Source organism: Alligator mississippiensis, chromosome 4 (assembly GCF_030867095.1).
Source record: "Alligator mississippiensis isolate rAllMis1 chromosome 4, rAllMis1, whole genome shotgun sequence".
Lineage (NCBI taxonomy): Eukaryota > Metazoa > Chordata > Crocodylia > Alligatoridae > Alligator > Alligator mississippiensis.
In genome coordinates this window covers 238,349,214-238,372,919 of record NC_081827.1, presented here as the reverse complement: position 1 = coordinate 238,372,919, position 23,706 = coordinate 238,349,214, and the positions used below count along the sequence as shown (strand labels likewise).

Here is a 23,706-nt window from a genome sequence, read left to right as displayed (position 1 = left end):
CCCCCATGAGAACCAGGGCCTGCGATCGAGAAGCTTGGATCTCGATCACAGAAGAAACACTTCTTCTTGGTGGCTGTCATCTCAAACCTTCCCACCTTAATGAGGCCTGGCTTGTCTTCCTCCACCAATGGAACATGCTCCTCCCTCTCTGCTGCTAGGGCTGCACATCTGTTCTCCAGATGAACGACTACAGGTGGAGGTGAAGATTTCGGCTTGCTGCCAGAAGTCACAAGCCTCCAGTTTCCGCTCTCTTAGGTGTCCATGTCCTTTCTCTTCTGTAGCACAGCCTCTGGCAGTTCTTCCTCCGCAGTCCCGGAGGTCTCCTCCAGCATCAAACCAATGAACGCCTCATGGCAAAGGATGCTTCAGAGCCTCACCACCTCCTCCTGAGAAACACCACCAAGATGCACCATTTACACCGCAAGCACTCCCCGACCTGGCCATCTCTGGAAGGAACCTGCAAACCGCAGTCCCCACAGCACCAAACCTGGACCTGGGTGGAAGCGTTGATGGTCCTGCTTGGACAGAAGCCTCACAGGTGTGAGCAGAGGCAGTGGCAGTGGCTCTGGCATTGCGACATCCTCCAGCCATGTCCCTGGGTCTCTGAATCTGCCTCCTCTCTCTAACTGCTCTTATTCCAAGCAGCCCTTCCCTTTTTTCCTGCTTCCACCTGCCAAACTGAAAAGCTTGCCCCTCACAGAAGGGGGGGAGGGCCCACGAACTGGACTCAAAACTGGCTTGCGAACTGCTTACCCTGTTTGCAGCCCCTGTTCACTGGCTCCCTGGTTGCCTGGGGATTCTTCTTTTATACCCTGCTGGGCCTAGACTGGCTCTGCCCCTGCCACACATTACACTGAAGATGTCATTAACTAGTGAATCACATCTTAAGTTGTGACCCAGCCAAACAGTCAATCAATTAATGGAGTGATAAAAGGAGGAGTAAGCCATAAAGTAATTCCACAAAAAATGTGGAATAACTTTTTGGCTAGTTCCTATTATGCAATTAATTGAATGTGTGCCAAGGGCACCCTGGTGGCTGATGCACCCCCATGGCCAGGGGCCCTGTCACCTGGGGGTTCTCCCAGTCACAGGAGCTTGCTACTTGCCAGTGCAGGGGGAGCCCAGGATCATGATTCTGGGCTCCCCCTGCACTGGCAATGAGGTATGAAGGGATCTAATGCACTATCCCATCCTACAATCATACCTCTTGCCATGCACGTGTGCCATGGCAGGAGGTACAATTGTGTGGATCGCACATCAGATTCTATCATGCCTTTACCTGAGCATCTGGAGGGGCCCTAAGAGAATGAACAATTTGAAATTCCATTTTGCCTTTTTCAGCCCTGCCTCCACCCCCGCCTGAAATCACATGATCAGGGTCCTGGCCCAATAATGTGTGGGGCCAAATCAATGAAGCACTACTTTGGCATGGTGAATTGTGTCCACGGGGTTCAATGCCAAAGATATGGTCTTTGATGTTTTATGTTTAGCTTTTTGAGCACCCAGACTTGACATACTTGTGTACATCAGCCAGCGGGTATGTTCAAGATTAAATATTTAGATCAGTGAAAAACAAGAGGGATCTTCTGCCTCTTCCACTGAAGAGTCAGGTTGGATGGGTCAAGGATTGACTACTGCTGGAAGCAAGAGGTCAAAAAGGAAGCAAGAAGGGCAGAGTAGAGGAGAGAAATTGGTTGATAGGGAGGGCAGGGCTGCTCTGATAGACATGATAGGGGTTGAATTCTTAGCTACTCAAAGACTAGAGAGCAAGATAAAAGATTTTCCGAAGACTCTGCATAGCTCGAAGACCTGGCCCTCTCTCCCAGGAGAGGTTAAAAAATACTCCCCACTCTACTTTTTCTCCTGTAACCCATGCATATCTCTGGAAGCACAGGCAAGAGCTATAATACATACACACACACTAACCCAAAGTACTTTTTAACACATTAAAAATGAAATGCATAACTAAACAGAACATTAATCCATTGAAACTTTCCGCTCATTACAAAATGTATCCGAAGTGGACAAATCTTGCTTTCATTACCTTCATCAAGCTTTGTTCTCATCAACTCCTGTAACCCCCAGTAGGAATTTTAAGTGAGTAAGACAAACATGATAAGGCCTGTAATGGTAATGGTAGTCATGTTTGTACATCAAGTAGACCTCATAGACCGCACCCTTGAAAACAGGAAAAAGCAAGACCTTGCTTTAAGGTCTTGAACCTCCAATGAATGCATGTAGGCGATCTAGATACCTGCTGATGCTCCACAGAATTCAGTGGGGCTCCTTCAAAGTGCAAAGATATGTCCGCCTACATCTCAGTGCAGGACCAGGGACTGGAAGAGTATCATAAAGAACACAAATGATCTTACCACTTCTGGGAGTAACTTATTTGCAAGGTCATGGATGGCTTTGACCACTATACATATAGATGACAGAAGAAATATCACACCCAAGATGACACAGGCTCTGAAAAGAAAAAAAATGTTGAGAGCTTAATTTGAAACTTTCAGTCCTACTGACTAATAACAGTATAAACAACTTCAATGAAAAATTATACCAAAGATTAAAAAAGGGTTTACATTAAAGCATGGGACTAGAAGATCATCCTAATCCTTTTCCATTTCTTAAACTCTTTACAGGAAGTGAAAAGTGAATGGCAACAGTTATGTATGTAATGTGCCTTATGTGATCCCAAATGATGAATAAGGAAGCATTCTAGCAGCTTTCTTTCTGCTCAGTTTTTGCATTAGAAATCACCAAACTAAATTTTCCTGGGAAGATTTTTTGGACAACCTGGATAGTAATTATCACAGGACCCTGAAGCCTTGATTGCAGTTCACCCGTCTCCAAACTGACAAAAGACAAAAGATGACAAATGAGAAGTTAGAAGAATTACAGCTCAGGTTTCAACATCACACTACAGGAAGTCCAGGGAATTTAATGACTGAAAGACTCAGATGTGGCTCAGAGTCCCATTTAACTGATCACAGTATAAAACTAGTGCAAAAAAACCATCCGTTCCCTGGGTTTATGAAAAGATGCAACAAGTGGACACAGAAAATAAATGGAGCAATGCTTAAGAAGTTCAGGTAACAGCGAAGCAACATGTTTTGCAAAGGACTGGCAACTCAGGAATTCCCAGCATTTCCACCCCCAAAATGATCCCTATTACTCTTACCTGGTTAATAGAATACAGTTAACAGAATAGGGCAGGGCAAGCTGCTGTGTGTGGGTAGTGAGCCCTGGGCACTCAGTAAAGGGGGGCATCAAGCATATGATGCGGAGTTGGAGCAGGACAAGAGGAGGTGACAGAAGTCACTGCCAAGAGTCCTGCAGTCACTACCAAATTCATTTTCATCTTCACTTGCCACACAAAACTGGGGTGGGTGTAGGGCCTCATCATGCAGTCCTACCTGCACTCTGCTCTGCGATCCTCCATGCAGCTGAACACTCAAGCTCCCCTATCATCATGCTGGCACCCTAGGGCACAAACTATCAAGTATGCTAGGGCTAGACTGGGTTGGAATCAGAGTGGCATTTAGGGAAGGTATAGTGCTTAACTTCTGATTAGGGACCTACAAAATTCATGGTGGAGGTCAAGTGCATGGCAGTTCCTTTAATCTGGCATGATCCCCCACGTGCACCTCACCCTTCCCCATCACTGCCGATTAGTGGAGGACCCAACCGCTCCCTCCTGATCAGTAGGGAAGCTAAACCCACAGTTTTAAACATGGCACGATTTTTGCCTCCCCGCCAGTCAGCAGTAAGGACTGTCCAGTGCCCCTTAGCCAGTCCATGGTGGGAGACAAAAGCAGTGCCATATTTAAAACCACAGTTTTCTCCTCCCTGCTAATCAGGAGCAAGCCGCAAGCGGGGCCCCTCCACCAATCAGCAGGGGGAACGGGGGAACATGCAAGATTAAAGGTCCTACTTCTGATATTCCTGCAAGAAAGGTTGGCCACACTGGTACCAGAACACCTGGCACAGAACGCCAATTCCTTTCCATAGAGGGCCCCCAATGCAAGCCAGTCCATTTCGGTATCTATACATTTATACCACTACTTGGTCTAATTCTCCTGGAAAACACTACCTTATTAATACTATTCTGTATGAAAGGAGCAAAGCAAATTTAAAACAGTAAATTGTTTTCAACGCTATATATTTTTATAAATCAGTTTTCTACAAGTATATTTTCCTTTAAAATTTGTCAAAGAAAGTAATGTTCTGGTATTCTGTTCCTGTCACCTATCTGTCAGCTCAAGCTGAGGTTGCTATTATTAGCACAACCCTGTGCTACTATTTTTAATAATTCAGACATTGGGCCATCTGGTTGTTTGGCAAACCTGGCAACATTCCCATCATGCTCTGTGTAGGGGCTGCAGTGAAAATAGCACTGCTCTGAAGTCAGGAATTCAGGTACAGTGCAGATCCAGCATTCAAGTACTTCACTCACTGATGGAAGCAGGCCAGATTCTGAAACACAGGGCAGCATCCACTTTGCATCACACCACTGGCTCCTAAGGGCATGCTTCACATTGCTTCTGCAGTGCCACTGAGACACCTAGCAGCTCTTGCCCGTGGCAGATCCAAGGGGGTGAAATGGCACAATCACACCTTTCAGCTGTGCAGCGCATGCCCAGTGAACTCTTTGGCTCACTGGCCTGTCAGGGAAGCTCCTGCTGGTGTTCCACATGTGTTGTGAGCTCTGAGCTCACCAGCTGATCAGTCAGGAAGGCAAGCAGCAGCCGCATGCACCCCCTGGGCTCTGGACCTGCATGAGAGCAGGGGATCTAGCCAGAGCCTGCATCAACCATCTGGAGAGCTCCGAGCTCACAACACATGTGAAACTGGCAGTAGCTGCCGTGAAAGACCAGTGAATGCAGAGTTCACCGGCATCCAGGACTGTGACAAGGGAGGTGCAGCCACACAGCTCTTGGCTCCTGCCCTGCATTAGACAAATGCAGCAATGAGGCAGTGACACTCCCTGCAACTACTCAAGATCTCCATCTCCAGAGCGCTTCTTATATTCTGCTTTCTGCAAGTCCTTGGACCACATCTGATGAAGTGAGCTTCAACCCATGAAGGCTTGTGCTATATATTTTTATGTTAGATCATATTATATATATTATACACACACACAAACACACTTTGGTTAGTCTATAAGGTGCAAATCTACCCTTCCTTCTACTTGACTTCAGACAAACCTGGGTAACTATATTTCTCCAAAGTGCTTGACAACAGTGGCATAGGGTGCTCTCAAGACAGCCTCGCTGCCTCTTTTCTGGGTTGGTGAGGCTGTACTTCCCAGGAGCACTGCAGAAGTTGTATAGCTCTAAGTAAATGGTCCATGGAAGATGTCTGCAGAAGTACAGAGAAAATGTTGTTGAGACAGGGAGGCCTTGAGTACCAGAAATGTGGATACGAGTCTGCTGCATCAGTTTTGTGGAGATGCTTGAATCTTTGTTGGCCTTTGCAGCCTGGCTACTTAGGAGCCGCTTTCAGTCTGCTCTCCCTCAGTTCATGGTGAAGAAAGTGCACGGATCGGGGCAGTAGAAGTCAGTACTTTGTACATCATCCCTCAGGCTCCTAGCGTGATACTAGGAGCTCATGGTACTCTGAGCTCTCCAGCTGGTCAATGCATGGTAGAAGGTACTTTGTACATCATCCCTCAGGCTCCTAGTATGGTGAGAGTACCAGAGATCTGCCCCTCTGTGAGCTGCTCTAATTTAAGCGCCTGCAGAGTCATGTGTATTCAGCATCCCATGCTTCAAAATGATGGCAGGGGCACTTTAAACTAAAGCTCATTCAATGAGCATTAGTTAATGCACCCCCACCACAATTCTGAAAGGCAGGGACACTGAATACATGCGATGTGGCGGCTGCTGGAGCGTGCTAATTAGACTCAATTAATCGAGTCTGCTCTGACCAGAGCAGAGCTCCATCGTGTGTATAGGTGCCCTAGGTGATCATCACATTCACTGATTTGACATTGACAAGTGTGCTTGGCAGGGAAAGGAATGCCGATGTAATGATGAAAGGAAGATAGATCATTTCCAAAGGGGAGTGAGGACTTGCAAAGAAGAAAGGAGGCTTCTGAGACACTTGATTGCAAAGTTATAGAAAAAAACCCTGACCCAATAGTAGATTCACTTTTACAGATTTATAATTGTAATATATATCTTATATACATCTTTAAGTCATGTGCAAGAGGTTCTATCAAGCTTACAGGTTTTCTATTTTCAGTATCACCTTTACACAATATTTGTAAATACATACTTTCTTTTATGCCATGTTTACTCAAATCCAAGCCACAGCAGGGTGGGGGACAAACTTAAGACATCCCTCCAATAATTAGATTCCATACATGGGAAATGATAACAAATTGATATTTTCCATGTATAGAATCTAGAGGTGCACCAGTATACCAGTGGCATATTGGATTGGCACCAATAAAAGGAAAATTATCATTATCGGCCATTGGCTTTTTTTGGACGGTGTAGCTGATAATGTTACTGATAAATGCTGAATGCACGTGCGTAGCTTCAGCACGCACGCAGCTAGGAATGCAGCTCGGCAGCACGGAGAGCAGCATCTGACTGGTAAGTCTGTGGGGCAGGGAGAGGGAAAGGGGAGTGGGGGCACAGATCGAGGCCCTCACGGTGAGGGAGGAAGAGAGTGGGGCAGGGACTGGGGTTAGGGTTTGGGCATTGCCTGCCCAGCCCAGGCAGGGCGGTGAATACAACCCCAGGGCCAGGAGCCAGATGGAGCCACAGGCAGCTCATCCAGGGGATGCCGGGGCAGGGGACGGGGAGCGCCTCCTCGCCACTGTGTGCACCTCCAGGGGAGGCATGGGGGGCATGTACCCCCCTGGATCTGTACACAGGATGAGGGTGAGCTGCCTGCTGTGGGCTCAGGGCCAGGGGCTGCGTCAGCCTTCTCCCAGTGTGGGGGGCTGGATGGGGATGTGGCAGGCTCAGCTACACAGGGCAGGCAGTGGAGCTGGGAGGGGTGGTTACGGGGAATTTCGGGGTGGCTATAACCCCCCAGGCCTCTCGTTAGCATCGCCTCTGCTCAAGACACTGCGCTCTGCTGCCTTTCCCTCAGAAGCCCTGTGCTGGCTGCACAAGGGAAAGGCAACATAACAGTACCCTGTAGCCACCTCTCCCAGTGCCACTGCCACCATCTGCCCCACACAACTGAGAAAAGGCCGGGAAAAGGCCAGCGCAGCCCCTGGACCTGAGCCTGCAGTGGGCAGCCTGCCCTCACCCCACACAAATCCAGGGGGGCGCATACCCAGCTTACCTCCCCCGAGGATATGTGCAGCAATGGGGAGCTACCCACCTCCCCCATGTCCCCCAGACAAGCTGCCTGTGGCTCCATCCCTCTCCCAGCCCCAGGGTTGCATTCATCACCCTGGCTGGGCTGGGCAGCGCCTGCCCCTACCCCGCTCCCTCCTTCCCTCCCTCCCTGTGGCGGCCTCAATCTGCACCCCATGCCCCTTCCTTCCCCCACACCAGACTTACCAACTGGATGCTGCTCTTCACGCTGCCGGGTTGCATTCCTGTGAATCGGCTATTGGATCAGTATTGGTCGATATGGCTGGTTAATAATCGGCTATTAGTTTTGGCCAAAAAAAGCTTTATTGGTACACCCCTAACAGAATCTGATTGTTGAGGGGTATTCTTAAAGTCAAAATAGTCTCAGATTTTGGTAAATACAGTAGCACTTAGCACTGTAATGGGGCTTTCTAGATTAGATTATCCCATGAAAAAGATATACAAGTAGCCCAATTTGTTGATAAAGCAACAGAAGCATGGAGAACAACTCCAGTTATATCTCGCTTGAAGATGCACCTAGTTTAACTGATTGAAAACACATCTGTCCCACAGAGACTGAAGGTCACACACACACTAGGTTGATGGAAAGCAAACCCAGAACATTTTCATCTCATGCAGGACCATACTGACATTTTATTTACAGCAAAAATAGAGGGAGAAATGGCATTTGTCATTTTTGAACTGGTTAAACCCCAACCAATGTATGAATGCATGTGCTAGGGTCCATTTTCCCCCACTCATGAAGGACACTATACAATTAGACTTCCCTATGCTAAAAGACATTGCTCAGTCCCTAGGTAATACACTCTCAGGGAAGGGGAGATAATGTGCTTACTGCAATCATCCCTTTATAGTTCTGAAGAAGAAAGGTTTAACCCATATTTGTTGCTTCCACTTTGTTGGCAAAGGTTCCTGTGGATCCATTGAAATGGTACATGGCTCAGTCATGCTAACCATATCTCTTTCCTGGACAGGAACCATTTCTAACATCTGGAACACTCTTCCCTCCTCCCCACTCACCCAGCTAATGCAGCCACCCGTGCATCACACATTTAGTTACACCAGGAGAAAAAAAACAAAACTCAAGCCATCTTCAGCTGCTTGCTTTACCCCAATGAAAGACCTGTCACTGCTCATAATTGGTCCATGGCTTGGGAGTTTTAATCAAATTTCTTTGAACATTTATACAGATCCAGATTCTGTGGAACCTGGTTCTCTGTTAGAAAGGATTCTCCTATTTCTATACTTAAACAAAAATAAATAAAAAATGAAGGAATACAGAGGCGTTATTGTGGCTCAAAATGGGTAGGAGCCATTAATGGTCTAATAATAAAAGTATTAATAACAAAGAGAAATGCAGTCCACTGGCTCAAGTCAGCATTCAATCATCATATTTAGCAAAGTTAGTATTTCTTTTAAATGCTAGCTGTGGGACTCTGCAGCCATGTAAAATTCATAAGTAGCTATATAAGTAAGGCACAGCCCTTTAATGACTTGAGTACATGTCTCTCCTTCCTGAGCACACTAATTTATCTTCAAGATAGCTAGAACAAAGTTCTGGGTGCTGCCCTCTTTCAACCTCCAATTTGACAGAAAAAAATCCTGTCTAGACTAGAAATCATACTAAGTTCTATTTAAAGAAAAGTGTCCAAAGTAAGAAATGTTCAAAAATGAACACACATTTTATAGCTTTGAATAATAGTACTGTAATTTTACACTTGTTTCTTTGTTTTATATCTATTTTCAAATCACTAAACAGCAAGAACTTTAATAAAACACTCTTAATCTGCATCTGCTAACAATTACTCAACTATTTTGCATCTCAGGAACCTAAGTATGGGTAGGCAATGGGGGCAACTAAACCTGGGCACCAACTTGGGTGGGGGGGGGAAGAGAGGGGCCAAAAAATAAAAGTGGCTGCTGGCCCTTGTTCATGGACTGCAGTAGTAATTGAAAGTCACACTTCTACTTTGCTCCAGGCACCCAGCCAAATCCCTACATTGCTGTTGCAACTACATAAAATGTTTCCAGCTGCAAGTAAAGACTATTGGTGGTAAGATGATAAGCAAATACAGTTTTATTACTCACACTCCTTTAAACAAGATGTACCAACTCACAAAATTTTAACAAGTTTTGGGAAGTTATTGACATGAAAATGTATAAAAAAGGTTCATAGCAGTTTAGGATTCTCATTGTAAATCTTCCCTGTGCTCACTGCATTTGGCGTGTGGCAAACAGTATCACAATATATTTATACAGTATAAAATATTTAAACAAAAGTATAGTATTGTCCAATGGATCCCATAGGCAGTAAATTTTACAAGTTACTGCACATATTCCCAGATAAAACAACTTTGACATTGGCCTAAATTTATAAAGAATTAGCAGTTATGCAAGAGAACAATCTTCTTATTGTTAAAAATCCCAAACATGCACACACTTTTCCCCCAAAAAACAGCTACTGGAAATTGCAGTGAGTATTACATGTGAGAATACAGCAAGAACAGTTTCTATCAACTATAGACAAAACTGCAAGCCTGAAAGCTGCTGAATCACCAACACTGGCTCCCATAGTTTTTACATTTTTCTAAAGAATCTTCCATTCAAATAAATGAAGCTGCTTAGCTTGAAACCAGGAGAAAGACCTTAAACTACGTAGGGCAGAAACAGACATTGCCTTTTGCCACCTTTGTGCTGCCCTAAAAACTTGTGCCTGCAACTAAAGGTAGTCATAAATTTTCCCACGTTACTGCAGCGGACATCTATTTATTTATGACAGGAGAGTGAGGGCAGCTTGGAGCTGCCCATACTCTCTAGCCACCTTGGGCAAGAGCTCCAGGGGCTTGAAGGGCCTGTTCCTGAACACCTTGAGAATGCTCAGGCAGGATTGGGCCCTCAAACCTTGGGAGCACCTCTCTAGGTCCTCTGGTTGCCCAGTGGTCCAGTGTGGTGGCGAGACACCCCCATAGGCTCTTGAAGGGGAGAGGATAGTCTCTGCAGGCCCCAAACCCCACAAACAGCCCCCCCGTGGGGGAAACTTACCTCCAGCAGCACACCTGGAGCAGGAACCGTGGCTGTGCGAGCCGTTTAATCAGCTGTTCCCCAAGCGGGGAAAAGCTGAGCCAATCACAGCAGCCACAATGGCCGCCGCAGGAAGATTTAAAAGCCCCACCGGAACCCGGGGGGGGGAGGGGAGGGAGAGCAAGGGAACATGCTGGCATGGTACATGCTACATGTGCTGAGGCTCCTCCAGCAGACAGGAGCAGCACAGCCAGCTCAATACCAGCAGGCAGAGCAGGGGAGTTGTTGGACCCCCTGTAGGAGGCTGGGAGGAAGGAGGGAACTCCACACCTCTCTCCCCCCCAGGGGTCTATTTCTTTTGACAAAATAAGGAAACAAAAGAGAACAGGTGCAAAACCAGAAGCGCCCTACTCGGAGGCCCTGAAGTAGGTGCCAGCCAACTCAAGTCCAGCTTGCCAGTCTCCACAACTGGAAGGCTACTCATCGGGGCAGCCTGGCAAGTTCCAACAGAACCCACACTGACATGGGTTCCCCCTCTCAGCAAGCAAGGTCGATTGAGCACGACCAAACCACACTGTTGGTGCCCATTCAGTTGGCGAGTGGACGGGGTGTAGGGGAGGTGGCACCCTGTGGAACATCGCACCAGAACTGTGAGTACTGCCATCCCCGGGGGCCCTAAGGAAGATCTCCACTGAGCCCTCACTTTATCTAATAACACCAAGTCGTGGCAGGTGAGTTGAGGGGAGGGACCCCTCGCCGGACGGACAGTGCACCACTCGGGAACCCCCACTTAAGGCACCTTTTATCATACCCCGATACACCTCCAGGGTCTCTGGGAATGCATCTAGCTAAGAGGGGAAAGTTGGAGTTTCCCTGCTTACCCAGACTTGCCCCAGAGACCTCAGGGGGACATATTTGTGTAACCAAGGAAACCCCGACTTCCCCTGCTTACTGAGATGCATCCCTAGAGATCCTGGGGATGCATGTCTAAGCAAGGAAAGCCTGGCAGGTGCTCCTAAGTCCCAAAGGGCTCAATCCTACCTAGGAATTACCCAAGGTGCAAGGGACTGGGCCCCTCAAGCCCCTAGAGAACACTGTCCATTGCCCCATAACATCCACAGGTAGGACAATGGGTAGTGTGTTTCACCCAATGAAGCAGATGAGCTGTGCCAGGACACAGTGTGGCATAGCTCATTCACTTCATTTGGTGACGTCTATTGCTAGCCTTAAATCTCTCAAAAGTTGCAGAAGACATTGTTTTATCATTCTTCACAATATTCTAACCTATCAGACAACTAACATTAAATCAGTGATTTGGTATCAGGAAGTGAACTGAGTGTAACATTTACTACAGAATGGTATGATACTTCAATATAGCATGCATTGATACATTTAAACATACCCTCTGTCTTGTCAGTACATTACAATGTATCCAAGGAACTATCATAGTCATTTGAATCACTAAAATTAATTTTACATTAAATATCTCCTTTTAAGATTAAAGTTTAGTGACACATATTTTACTTGTTTCTTTAAAGCAGTATTTATTGGTAATTCCCAAATGGAAAATTGAAGTCATTCATGTACAAAACAGAGCTACTATTGTAAATGTATCCATTAAAGTATGTGTATTTTTCACTTGTATGTGTGAAATGTGCAACTGCACCTACACATGAGCACAGATGTTTACAATTCCTAATTTAGGGGCTGACCTGAACACTTCCTTGAGAAAACTCCTGTTAATGAGTATGGGATAGGTCCTTTCATGACTGCTGTGTGCAAAGACATGTGTCACTACATTTTAGGAAACTAAGACAAATCCTACTTAGCTGCACAAGAGACTAGAATTTTCAAGTTCCTGAATTAAAATTTAAAAAAAAATTGTTTCTCTAATATGCTGCATTGCCCTTAAGCATTGCAGTTGTCTTCAGATAAAACAGTGAAGCTAATCACCATATGGAGGGGTTAGAATACCAGTACACAATTTTAAGAATGTAATTTCACCTTAATCTCTGATTTTCTAGGTTTTATTTCCCATTCTTACAGTATTTAAAAAGTAACACCACTAGATTTAGGCTGATAAGGTTGCCTATCAATCTGTAATAACTGGACATGGTCTCGTGGTTTTAAAGAAATGCTGGAGTGATAAAGGTCTTTGTTTCCATGTACTCTCCTGGAAATAAAGATTAAATTTTTGGGTTTCCTTGAAAAAATAATACTTAAATTCACTGTGTTAAATAGTAAAGGGAACATAAGCAAATAAGTGGGTGTTTCTTCTCAAAGCCATTTTTAAATACATTAGAAATTATTTTTCCATATTTGGTAAGTGAGCTCATAGTTTAAATTTTAATTTATTACCCCAAAATACAGATACTGATACATTTGCATATACCAGACCAAACCAATATACCATGTTTGTTTCACAGCTCTGTGTGTGTAAGTCAATATATATGCATCCCACTGAACTCTCAACAAATCATTACGAAACTAGGATCATTTTTCATTGCAGCTTTGTCAGGGACCAATAAAGACCTAATGAAAAACTCCTGAAGCCTTGAATTATCTTCATGTGTCTCTGTGACCAGTAGAATTATTATTATGAAGGGCTGGTCTATTTTCTGAAGTGGCAGAGGCAGGGGATCACACAGTACATGGGTGAAACACTTTAAAACACAGTTCCTCATGAGTTAAAAGCAGGGGTGGGCAAAATGCGGCCCAGGGGCTGGATGCGGCTGGGCAGGCCATGCTATCCGGCCCGCAGGGCCCCTAAAAATTTAGAAAATTAATATGTATCTGCCCTGGGCTGCCTGTCATGCTTGCCAAAACTCAGTAAGCAACCCTCTGCCCAAAATAATTTCCTGCCCCTGGTTTAAAGCCTGCCAGCCTGGCTTTGCTAAACTGAAAGCAAGATAAATTTATTGAAGTCTTTTAGGAACAACATAGTTGAAAAAATAATATACTGCAGAAAGGACAAGGCGACAAAAAAAGGAGCGCCAATTAGCTCATTTTGTCAAGGTTCAAAGGCCTTATTGTTATTTGAGTTGATGCATTAGATTATATCAGTTATGATATATTCTCTCACATCAAGAACACAAATATTTACACTTCTGTAAACTGCCAAAGGTTTTACATTGCCTTTATGAAATCTTATTCCCTTCCTAATAAAACAGATAACTACAACTGAATCCTAAGAGCTAACCCGTGCCTTGAAGGCAGAGACTGCTGTTGAGTATTCTGCAGAACAAATACAGCCTCTCAGAGATGTTCCCTCATATGTAGGAACTGCAATTATGAGTGACCCTGATGCATACCCCTTCTCGCATTCCTGCATTAACAACAACCTAGCCCTAAGGTGAATCTGTATTAAATGGCATCCAATCAGCACCTCATTTTACATAACATACCCCCTTTTACTTACTGAGGGAATGTCTTAGTCTTGCTAATAAATCTCACATAACCTCATACAGGCTAGAGAAATAAGATCTCTAAGTGGGCACAGTGATGTTCTTTGCCTGCATCAAACACCTGACATTCCTTGAATATTGCCAACCTATTGATAGGCAGTTTGGAAAAGTCAGCAGGCCCAGAGCCTGTATATTCTGGAGTGGGCTGTAGAAACATAAGAATTATGGAATTCCTTTTGCTCTTATCTGAAGTTATCTGCCTAAGAAAACAAAATCCAGTTACTCAGGTAGTTTGCTTCTGGCCCTGCTTTGCACAGAAACCTTGTAATTCACGGATGTATTTTTTAAGTTGTTATATTAATAACTATTATTTAGGCTTTTATAGATGACAGTAAAAATAAAATAAATTAATTATTTCAATCACAGAATAAAATATTTAACCAAACCAAACCACTCAGGGTCATTAAGCTTCAAGATAATATGGCAATTTTCCCTTCTGAAGCCTCTTGTCCTATTGGGTATCACTTGCACAAGTAGTCTCATTAGAGCCAATGGGCACCTGCACACACCACGGGTTTTAATCCTCATTAAATTAAATAGGTTTACAAAATTTAAACTTGTTTATTTTGGAGCATCACATCTGTGTTTACACACACTAGGTTTTCAAATTAATTAAGTCTTGGAGCACTGCATCTGTGTTTACATGCACTAAGTTTTCAAATGAATTAAGCAGGGTTCCTGGCTGGCACCACAGGAGAGCGGGATGGTCCAGTGTTGCCCCCCCAGCCCAGGGCCCTCCATCCACCCTGTGCCCATGCCCTGCCACACGGCTGTGGAAGCAGAGAGCTGGCAAACCACACAAGAGAAAAAAAAGCAGAAGCAATAGAAAGTGAAAGCAACCGAAAGGGGTGAACTATAAAAAAGTTGCAGTGTGATATTGTGGACAAAGAGGCTCATTACATGTCTTTGAGTGCCTTTGTGTTTGCATGCAACAAATCCATGGATGCAAGGCTTTAATTCCCAGCGATCCAAACTAAATTACGTCAAAGGAGTTTTAGTTGAATGCATCAGAAAGACTTTTAAAGCATCCAGAAAATCCACTTGTGCAAACAGTCATGCAGTTGCAGTGCAAGAATGGGAAAAAACGTGGTGTGTACAAAGGCCCAATAGGATCATTCATTTATATAAGCAGAGATCAATTTCAGCAAGGGGTTGCAGCTTCAGACCCCCACATTTACCTCATAATATTGTGTAACTAACACACATTCATCCATACAAAGAGACAGATAGAAATTCTACCGTTTATCACCCCAAAATACATCTAGAGTAAATTACTTGGGTACAACTGACGACAGAATTTAGCTCATGTAAGTTGATTACTGTGAAGCACCCATTCCAAGACATCTCCCTGCTTAATTATCATCCCAATAGCTTTCTGGCAATTAGGAATGTAGCAACACGGTGCCTAGCAGGATTTATAATGAAGCCCTTGATAATTACTCCTCTCAGCTTAATCTGCTCTGATAGCAGCAGAGGTGGTAAAACAGAATTAATGATTCAGGAAAAAAAATTAGTGATGCATATGAATGCAATCTGTATAAATGTTTTAACTTATATTTGCCAGTTCCTGGATACTGTTTTGATTTCACCCCAATCCGCTTCATTTACTGAGTAAGATGTATTTCACATCCTCAAATCAATTTTGTCAGTATTCTTCATGTTCATTAAAATAATCACTGAACTGTGATGACACTAGCCAGAATGAAACAGGATTGTCAATATCTGTCAAATTATTCCCTGGCTTTGTTTGTATCCACATATGGTTTAGATGTTTTACATGCATCATATGCATCTAAAATGTTAGTTTAAAAACAGTTTTTAAAAAGAAGTTTAAAATAGCTTTCCCCCCTATATTTACTATGAACAGTACAGATTTTTATGCTATTGCTGTTTTGAATAAAAACAGAAATCTAATTCCTGCAAACAGCAATAACTGAAATGTACACATAAAGAATTTGTTCTGTTCTCTCGGTTTCAGATTTACCTGCATTTATCCTTGGTACTTATGTAATTAAAGAGACTTTAGAGGCAGAATCAAGCCAGTTTTTAGAGCAATGGTTCTCAACCTTTTTTAACTAGAGCTCTTAATTTTCACTTGTTTTTAACAATGGAAAAAATAAAGGAGCAATTCTTCTGTTGCAAAGAGCTCAGAAAAACCACAACAGATTGTAATGTTTTTAACACTATGGATTCCTATTTGATATCTCTGGGTACACGCAGACATTACATTTAGGTTGACATAACTAGGGTTAGGGCAATCTAAATACCAATTTGTAAAGACATTTTGAGAGGCTGGATTGGGTAAAAAAATGGGCAACCCAATCTAAATTAGTTCATTTGAGGAAGTGAACCAAGTTGGATCGGGAATGGGTTGACTGAATGTCTGCCCAAACACGTTCAAAGTGCAGCCCCAGAGCTGGGAAAGCCCAGCCTCTCATTCCAGCCCTGAGGCAACACTCTTCCTACCTGCCCCACACCCTGACCAGGCTATTTTTGACTCCCTAACTCCCTACCCCCAGATGAACAAGGCCTCCACAGACCCACCAACCCCTCTCCGCCCAACCCCTGAAGTCATTGCTCACACTATCAAACACCACAATGGCTTCAGTTGGCTCTGCACAAATAATTCATTGCAGAACAGAGACCTTTGTATGTGAAGTTATCCGCATGTATCAGAACTTGCAAGAGTTGGATAGTCCTGCATTATTAATAACATAGGTAAGGCCTGTTTTCAAACATATGAGACCAAATTTCTTTCCAATACATTATTTTTATCGTTTTTTATTTTATGTTCATACAATCACAGTATTTTCAAATTAGAGTAGAAATAAATATAAAGTAGCAAGTACCTGACAGCTGAAACAGCAATTTACGCTAAAATAAATTACTTTAAAGGATTACTTTCAAAATTCTGTTCTTTTTTACTTCTGTTTCAAAGCTGATAAGCCACGAAGCTAAAATCCTACAACAAATAACTAGTCTGTACAGTCTGTGCTTGCAATTGTGTGTGGTTACCTGCAGATTCCAGCTACTGTATGACCTCCTGCACAAATGAATAACAAGTGTAAGAAAAGCAAGATAAGAATCCATATACTTTTTTTCTTCTGACCCTACTGTTCCCATTTTGGTAAGGAGAAAATGTATTCATAAATGCATAAAGCTGGTTTTCAAATAAATTCAATGTAAGGTTCTTGAAAATTTCACTTTACTGCTTTTATACAGAATGAGAAACATTATCACAACATATGGCAGGATGTCCACAGTTACAAAAGAAAAAAAATCACTAAAGTTTCCTCCCCCCATACTTCTTTTATATATTGTGCTCTTTTAAATAGAAAATAAAGCCAAATTCCCTAGAAGTCTTTTGTAAACATACCAGATTTATTTTGTAAGGCTTCTAAGTTTGCAAGCATTGAAAAAGGGATGCCAGGGCAATCAGATGATTAAAAACCATGGCATTCAAATTATTGCAGGTATTTTTTAGAATAATAACAGCCCCAGATCTCTAGGTTTTCCGAATTTTTGCATGCTTATAAAAGTGTTTCATGTCTTCTGATAGCCCAAACCCTGCTCTCACCATGCCAAATATATTACTACTATTTATACATGCTAGTACTCTAAGACTCTGGGATTGAGGCCTCAGTTCTGGGCGTCATAGACACGTGGAAAGGAGATAACCTCTGCCTTGAAGATGGATAGAGCCACATACTCAGCTGACTTTAACATTAGAGTTGGTCTGAATTTATAGCCTGGACAGCCACCTCTGATCCTGAGTCTGTATTTTAGGATCCATGGTTTTAGCACTAAAGTTTAACTAATGGCCTGATAGTACAGAGTAATGGCATTATGAAGAATGTGAAAATGTTACAAATGGTAATATATTATACATTGATAATACGTGTAGCAATACCTTAAAGTTTGTAAGGCTCTCAGCAGTAGCTCCCCTCCTCGTTATGGCTTTTTAAATTTTTTGTAACTATTTTATAAAACTTGCCCTACTGAAATGTTCAGCCCTTTGTTCCTTGACAGATTTTTAATTCTTTTCATGATACACTGTTACTGTTCATAAACCTAGTCATTTCTGAAAACAGCTGAAATCCAGAGGAGATGCAGGCAGAGGAGACTGCAGGCAGATATGTCCTGCAAAGTGTGAAATACTGTTCTGGAGGGGCAGGCTGCGAGCAGATTGATTACTAAATCAGAGCTGTTTTAACAAACAAACAGGGTCTAAAATTGTCCTTTGATCTTACTGTGCCAAGCAGTTTCACACTTAGGGGCAAACTTGCAACCGTTCTGCAAGAATTCCTCTCGGCTTCTTAGCACTTCATTTTCATACTAGTTAAAATTATGAACTAGACCTCCGCTGGTGTAAATCAGCATAGTTCCATTGACCTCAAAGGACCATCTGATCATCTGGCCCACACTCTTTGTGACTTCACACATCAAACTGTCAACGTTGTGCATTCCAATGCAAAAATAAGAACAGAGTTATGAAGAAAGCGTAGGTAATAATATCCGTGTTAGATACCTAACCTGGTCTGCATTTGTTCAAAGGGATCATTAGATGCTGTTCTGTGTGGTCGATTGCAAATACAACTCTGTTCAACTGTAAGAACACCACATGGGATTTTGATATTCTGTTCAATCTTCACATGTTGTATTCCTAATTTTCCTGTTCTTTGCAGGCCAGACACACAAAGGGACATAAAACTGTAAAGAACATTCAGGGTCCAGTCCCCTCATTTTGCAAGCAACCACATCACGTAATCCCATTCACAAAGTGACTAGACTTCCTCTTCCAAGCTAGATGGATTTCTGTTTATCACTCTACCTGTCCAAACACTACTCCTATTGGATGACTGTTCTGAGAACATCATTGTCCTGATGATTAGGAGCTTTCTAATATCCAGCCTAAATGAATTCATGACTAGTTTATATGCTTATGGCACTGCCTTTAAGTTTAAACCATTCTTTTCTCTCCATGGTGTTTTGAACCCTGATTCACTTATAGAAAGCAACCATGTCCTTTTTCAGCCTTTGCTGTACTAGGTGAAATGAGCCAAGCTATCTTAAGCTTTGTACGGGCATAACAGCTAAAGTTCAGGTGGTTAGATGGGGTGAAAAGTGGCCTCACAATCGAACTTAGTAATTAGATGGGTGCTGGGATCCTGGTCTAAGGTAAGTGGGGGTAGGGAGAGAGGTAGGTGGGATGGGGGTGCTACCAGAGCTCGTGGGGGAATCAGGAGACTTGGGAGGATTGGGCGGTTGTCTATCTGGAGGTGGGGGGAAAGGCTGGTGGGGTTAACAATAGCCTAGCAGCCCCTGAGCTGGAGCCAGTGGCTAGCCTTTCCCAGCCCTGGGTCTGTGCTCAGAAAGTGTACAGAAGTTCAATTAGATCAGTCTACCCATACCCTATCTAACTTAGTGCACCTCAAAAGTACAGTTAAATTAGATTGGATCAGCCATTTTTGACTGATCTAACTTTCCTGGAACTTCTGTACAGTTCACACTTGGATCAACCTAACTACGGATCTAAGCATAAGGTCCCCAAGTGGGCAAACTAAGTGAGATCAGGTGGCCATTTTTAACACAATCTAACCTTCCCCTAACTCCTCAAACATCTGTATGTACTCTCTGTCTCCTCTTGTATGACTGGCTGTCCATTCCCCTGATCATCCGACTAGCCCTTTTCTGAATTTTTTCTAGTTTGAACTCATTTTTTTGAACATGACTGCCCAGAATCTGTATGTATTACTGAAGCTGAGGGCTCACAAGTGCCTTTTACAGTAGCGTTAACATTTCCTAGCTCTATTGGATTTTTCTCACCTGATACCTCTAACAATTATCTTTGCCTTATTCACAGTTGCATCACATTGATGGTTTATCATCAGCCTGTGACTCACCAGCATACCAAGGGCTTCCTCCTCTCTCCTTTCCAACAAATGTATTCCCAACTTATAGCAGAAATTATTATTATTCCATAAGGCACAAGGCAGGGCTGTGCAGATATACCCCATGCCAAAATCTGCAAGTGCTGGGTGTGAAACACTCAGCAGGATACTTGTCTCAGTGCAATGCTGTGGGCTAATAAACTTGCAACAGCACTTATTAATGCCTGCCCTCACTCCTGCATTTATGCAGCTACACTGGAGCAAGACTGTTCTGCACTGCATTGCTTTGCATATCTAGCCTGTCTCACATATGTAGCCAAAGTGCATGACCTTGCATGTTGTAATGTTAAATTTAATCCCACTTCTACTGTTCCCATTATCATCGTCCAGTTGTTTCTGTATGATATCCTACTCTCTTCCATATTGGTGATGCTTCCTAACTTTTGTCATCAGCAAACTACTACTTTTTTAACCAATGTTGCTCATGCAAACAGGGTAGATATGCACCTTATAAACTAACTAAATATAGAGTATAAGCTTTTGTGAACTTGAGTTCACTTCATCAGATGTTATAAACAGACAAGCATAGAGCAGTGTTTAAAGTGAGGTGAGCAATTTGAATACAAAAGGTGAGAAGGGAGGAGAGAGAGGAAGACAGGAAGGGAAAGAGGGGCCAGCAAACCAGAAAAGAATACATAAGAGCAAAGGGTTCACAAAAACGAATCCAAGTAAATGGATAAGAATCCGTAGTCCCGATTGTTGGAGTGTTATAAGTATTTAAACCATACTTATAACAATCCATTCTGTGGATGATTTCTCGTTCTGCAATATACCCTTCAAACAGTATTTTTTTTAATTTTTCTGTCTGAGAACAGCAATCCTGAGGTCAGTGAAGGAATGTCCAGGAAGTTCTGCCACAGGCCTTTGTTTCTTTCTGTAGCTGATGTCAGATCAGCGTTCATTCATTCCTACAGACCATCATGTCTGTCCAATGTAGACAGAAGAAGGGTGCTATAAGCAGGTGATAGCGTCTATGACATTGGTAGAATTGCAAGTGAATGAACCTTGGATGTCCATGATATTCAATCCATATAATTTAATCCATGATATTCAATCCAGTGATGATGTGGTCTGTTTTGCTATTGGGGCACAGAAGACACTTGGGTCCACCGCAAGGCCTTGTGCCAAAGACTGGGTGTTAGGTAGCCTGTTATTTGATAGACACCATTTGAGGTTGAGAGCTCTCTCTAAGGCAGGACAGGTTTGTCCCCCACAGCTACTTTGAGATGTTCATTCTTTTCCAGGATGGGTTGGAGTTCATTAAGCATGTTCAAGCTGGGCTTGCAGATAACAGATGATTCTGTTGTCCTTGACCTGGGGTTGGTATTGTAGCAAGTCAGAGAGAGAGGTCTGAGTCTGGCTTTGTTGATTGGAGTGGTTTTGTTGATTGGATTGTACTATATATAATTGTGGGAATCTCAGCTCCAGATCCTTGATGTGTTCTTCCCAATTGGTGGGATCAAAGCAGATCTGATTGTAACACAGAGTTTGTCTGTGGACAAGCACATCTAGTGATGTGCTTAGGGTGAAAGCTAGTTGTGTGGTAATTCATTGGTTTTCAATACCATGTGCTGGAGATGTGACCATTGCAAACCTTCACCATGTGACCAGTCCCAGGAAAGATCATTGACAGATTCCACCAATAATCTGCCTCTGTCCAAAACAGAATCAATCTCCATCTTCTACAACTTTAATAACTTCCCATGTATCAGATACTTTACAGAAGTCCAGTTAGCCATAAGATCCAGTAGATCTTATCTAAGTACAGGCAGTCGAAATACCGGAGACTGAATTGAGTCAGTCTTCTAAGATGTTTAAATTGAACCAATTAGCAAGTGAACACAAATTCACCTTTGATTCCAGAAATGCAGCCACATGCCTGAAGTGGCTCAGGCCAGAAGCCAGGGGGTGCTAGAGACACCTGCCAACTGGCTGAAACAAACACCTTGAGCCAAGGGTAGCTTGCCCACCCAGCGAGGCAGGGGTTACAGGGGAGGTTGAAAGCATCCTGGGAAGTTGAGGGACTGTGAGTTAACTTGAACCTGGAAGGGATCTGAGACAGAAGTTCAATAAGTCACCCATTTTGATAGTGGTTTATGTGTACTGAACTTCTCCTATGTTATAGATATGAACTGGTTTCCAGTCACCGGGGATCTGGGTTTTCCATTTCCCATGGAAAAACAGAAAAACTATGGATTTTCCCTTTTAACAAAGAAAGATGCAGATCTTTCATTTTAACAGAGAAACACACAGATTTTCCACTTTTGCAAAGAGCTCTCTGAAGGCTGGCAGAGTTTGAGGCAGGAGGAAGGCAGTCAGGCCGGGGGCACGAAGTGTACGCGACTGCACACATCCACATGGCTAACAGGCAGCCTGGAGAGCAGGTCCCACTGGTTAAGTCTGGCAGAAAGGGGGTGGGGAGGGATTGAGGCCCCCATAGGGAGGCGGGGAGGGAGTTGGGCAGGGCTGGGGCTGCTGGCCAGCTGAGGTGGTACATGGGTCTTGGAGCCCAGGGCTGAAATGTGCCGCTACAGGGTCCAAGCGGGGAGTGGGACAGAGCTGTGAGTGGCTCATCTGGGGAGCAGAGAGCAGGGGAGCTGGCTCCCTACCATTGTGTGCACTCCTGGAGGAGCAGGGAGGGCAGGTGTCCCCCAGAACTGTGAGCAGGGCAAGTGCAAGATGCAGCCTCAGGGCTCCCCACTCTACTGCCCTCTCCCCTGGGCCTCCACAGCCCCGCAGGTGGGACCTGGTGCGGCAAGGCAGAGTGGGAAGCTCAGTGCCACCACCACAAGACCTGGACCACCATGGCAAAGCGGCCCCTGCGCACCTGGCAGCAATGAAGGCAGTGGCACAGAGTTGTGCTCCTCGCTGCTGCCAGGTGTGTAGGGGGTGCCTTGCCATGTTAGCCTGGGGCTCCCAGTGGCAGCCTGGGGCTCCCAGTGGCAGCCTCTCTGCCCTGCCACACCAGGTCCTGCCTGCTGGACTGTAGAGGCCCTGGAGGGAGGGCAGTAGGGTGGGGAGCCCAAGCCCACAGTGGGCAGCCTGCACCCTGCCCCCAAGGCTCAGCTCTGGCCATGCTGCCCGTGGGAAAGGGGGAGTTGGGTCCCATGCTCCACTCTGCCACAGCAGCCACCACCTCCTGTGGACAGCAGCTAGGGCTCAGCTGATGCTTCAAGGGCCAGAGACTGTGGGCTCAGGTCCCTGGCCCTGTAGCCCTGAGAGCTGGAGGGCCCCTCTGGCAGGGCTGGGAGGTGAGGGGCTGTGCATGGGGAGTGAGGGGCACCTGCAGGGCTGGCGCATGAGGAGTGAGGGGCACCAGCAGGGCCAGGGGGCTGTGGGTAAGAAGTGAGTTGCACCAGCAGGGATAGGGGGCTGTGGCTTGGGAGTGAGAGGCCTGGACCTACATCCTGGTGAGCAAAAGGGCCAGGGGGAGGTCTGATTTTCCATGATAAAAAACCCAAAATCAAATACCAAAATTTATAGGTACTTAGAATACCCCCTGTGCCTCTCCAACACATTGCTTATGTCCCCCTGTGCGTTATCCATGCCTCCCCATTTGTTACTTATGTCCTCCCACCCCCAATGCATCACCAAGACCACTCCTCCTCCCATAAACTACATGCAGAGAGTTGCAGCTGCTGCTCTCCACCACACCACCTGGCTGCATTGCTGGACATGTGCATGTGTGCATATGCACCTGGCAGCCCCTGCCTCTGCTTGCCCCCCCTTCTGCTCCCCCAGCCCCAAGCAGCCCCTTGCAGGCTGGAACTCTGCCAGCCTTCAATGGGAAACCCATGGTTTCCTGAGTTTTTCTCATTTGAAGGAGAAAATCCATTATTTTCTCCTTTAAAGGGGAAAATCCATGTTTTTCCATGGGAAATGGAAAACCTGGATCCCTGGTGATTATGAACCACTAATGTTCCTGATAAA

At 44.4% G+C, this 23,706-nt stretch overlaps 1 protein-coding gene across 1 annotated transcript in view; it reads right to left on the bottom strand.

Moving 5' to 3' along the window:
- The window catches only part of TMEM163 (transmembrane protein 163), a 218,410-nt gene that overhangs the window by 64,272 nt on the left and 130,432 nt on the right, over positions 1-23,706 (bottom strand). Inside the window, exon 5 of the mRNA XM_006258108.4 lies at positions 2,373-2,469. Coding sequence (XP_006258170.2) covers positions 2,373-2,469 — 97 coding nt within the window. The remainder of the gene's footprint in view (positions 1-2,372; positions 2,470-23,706) is intronic.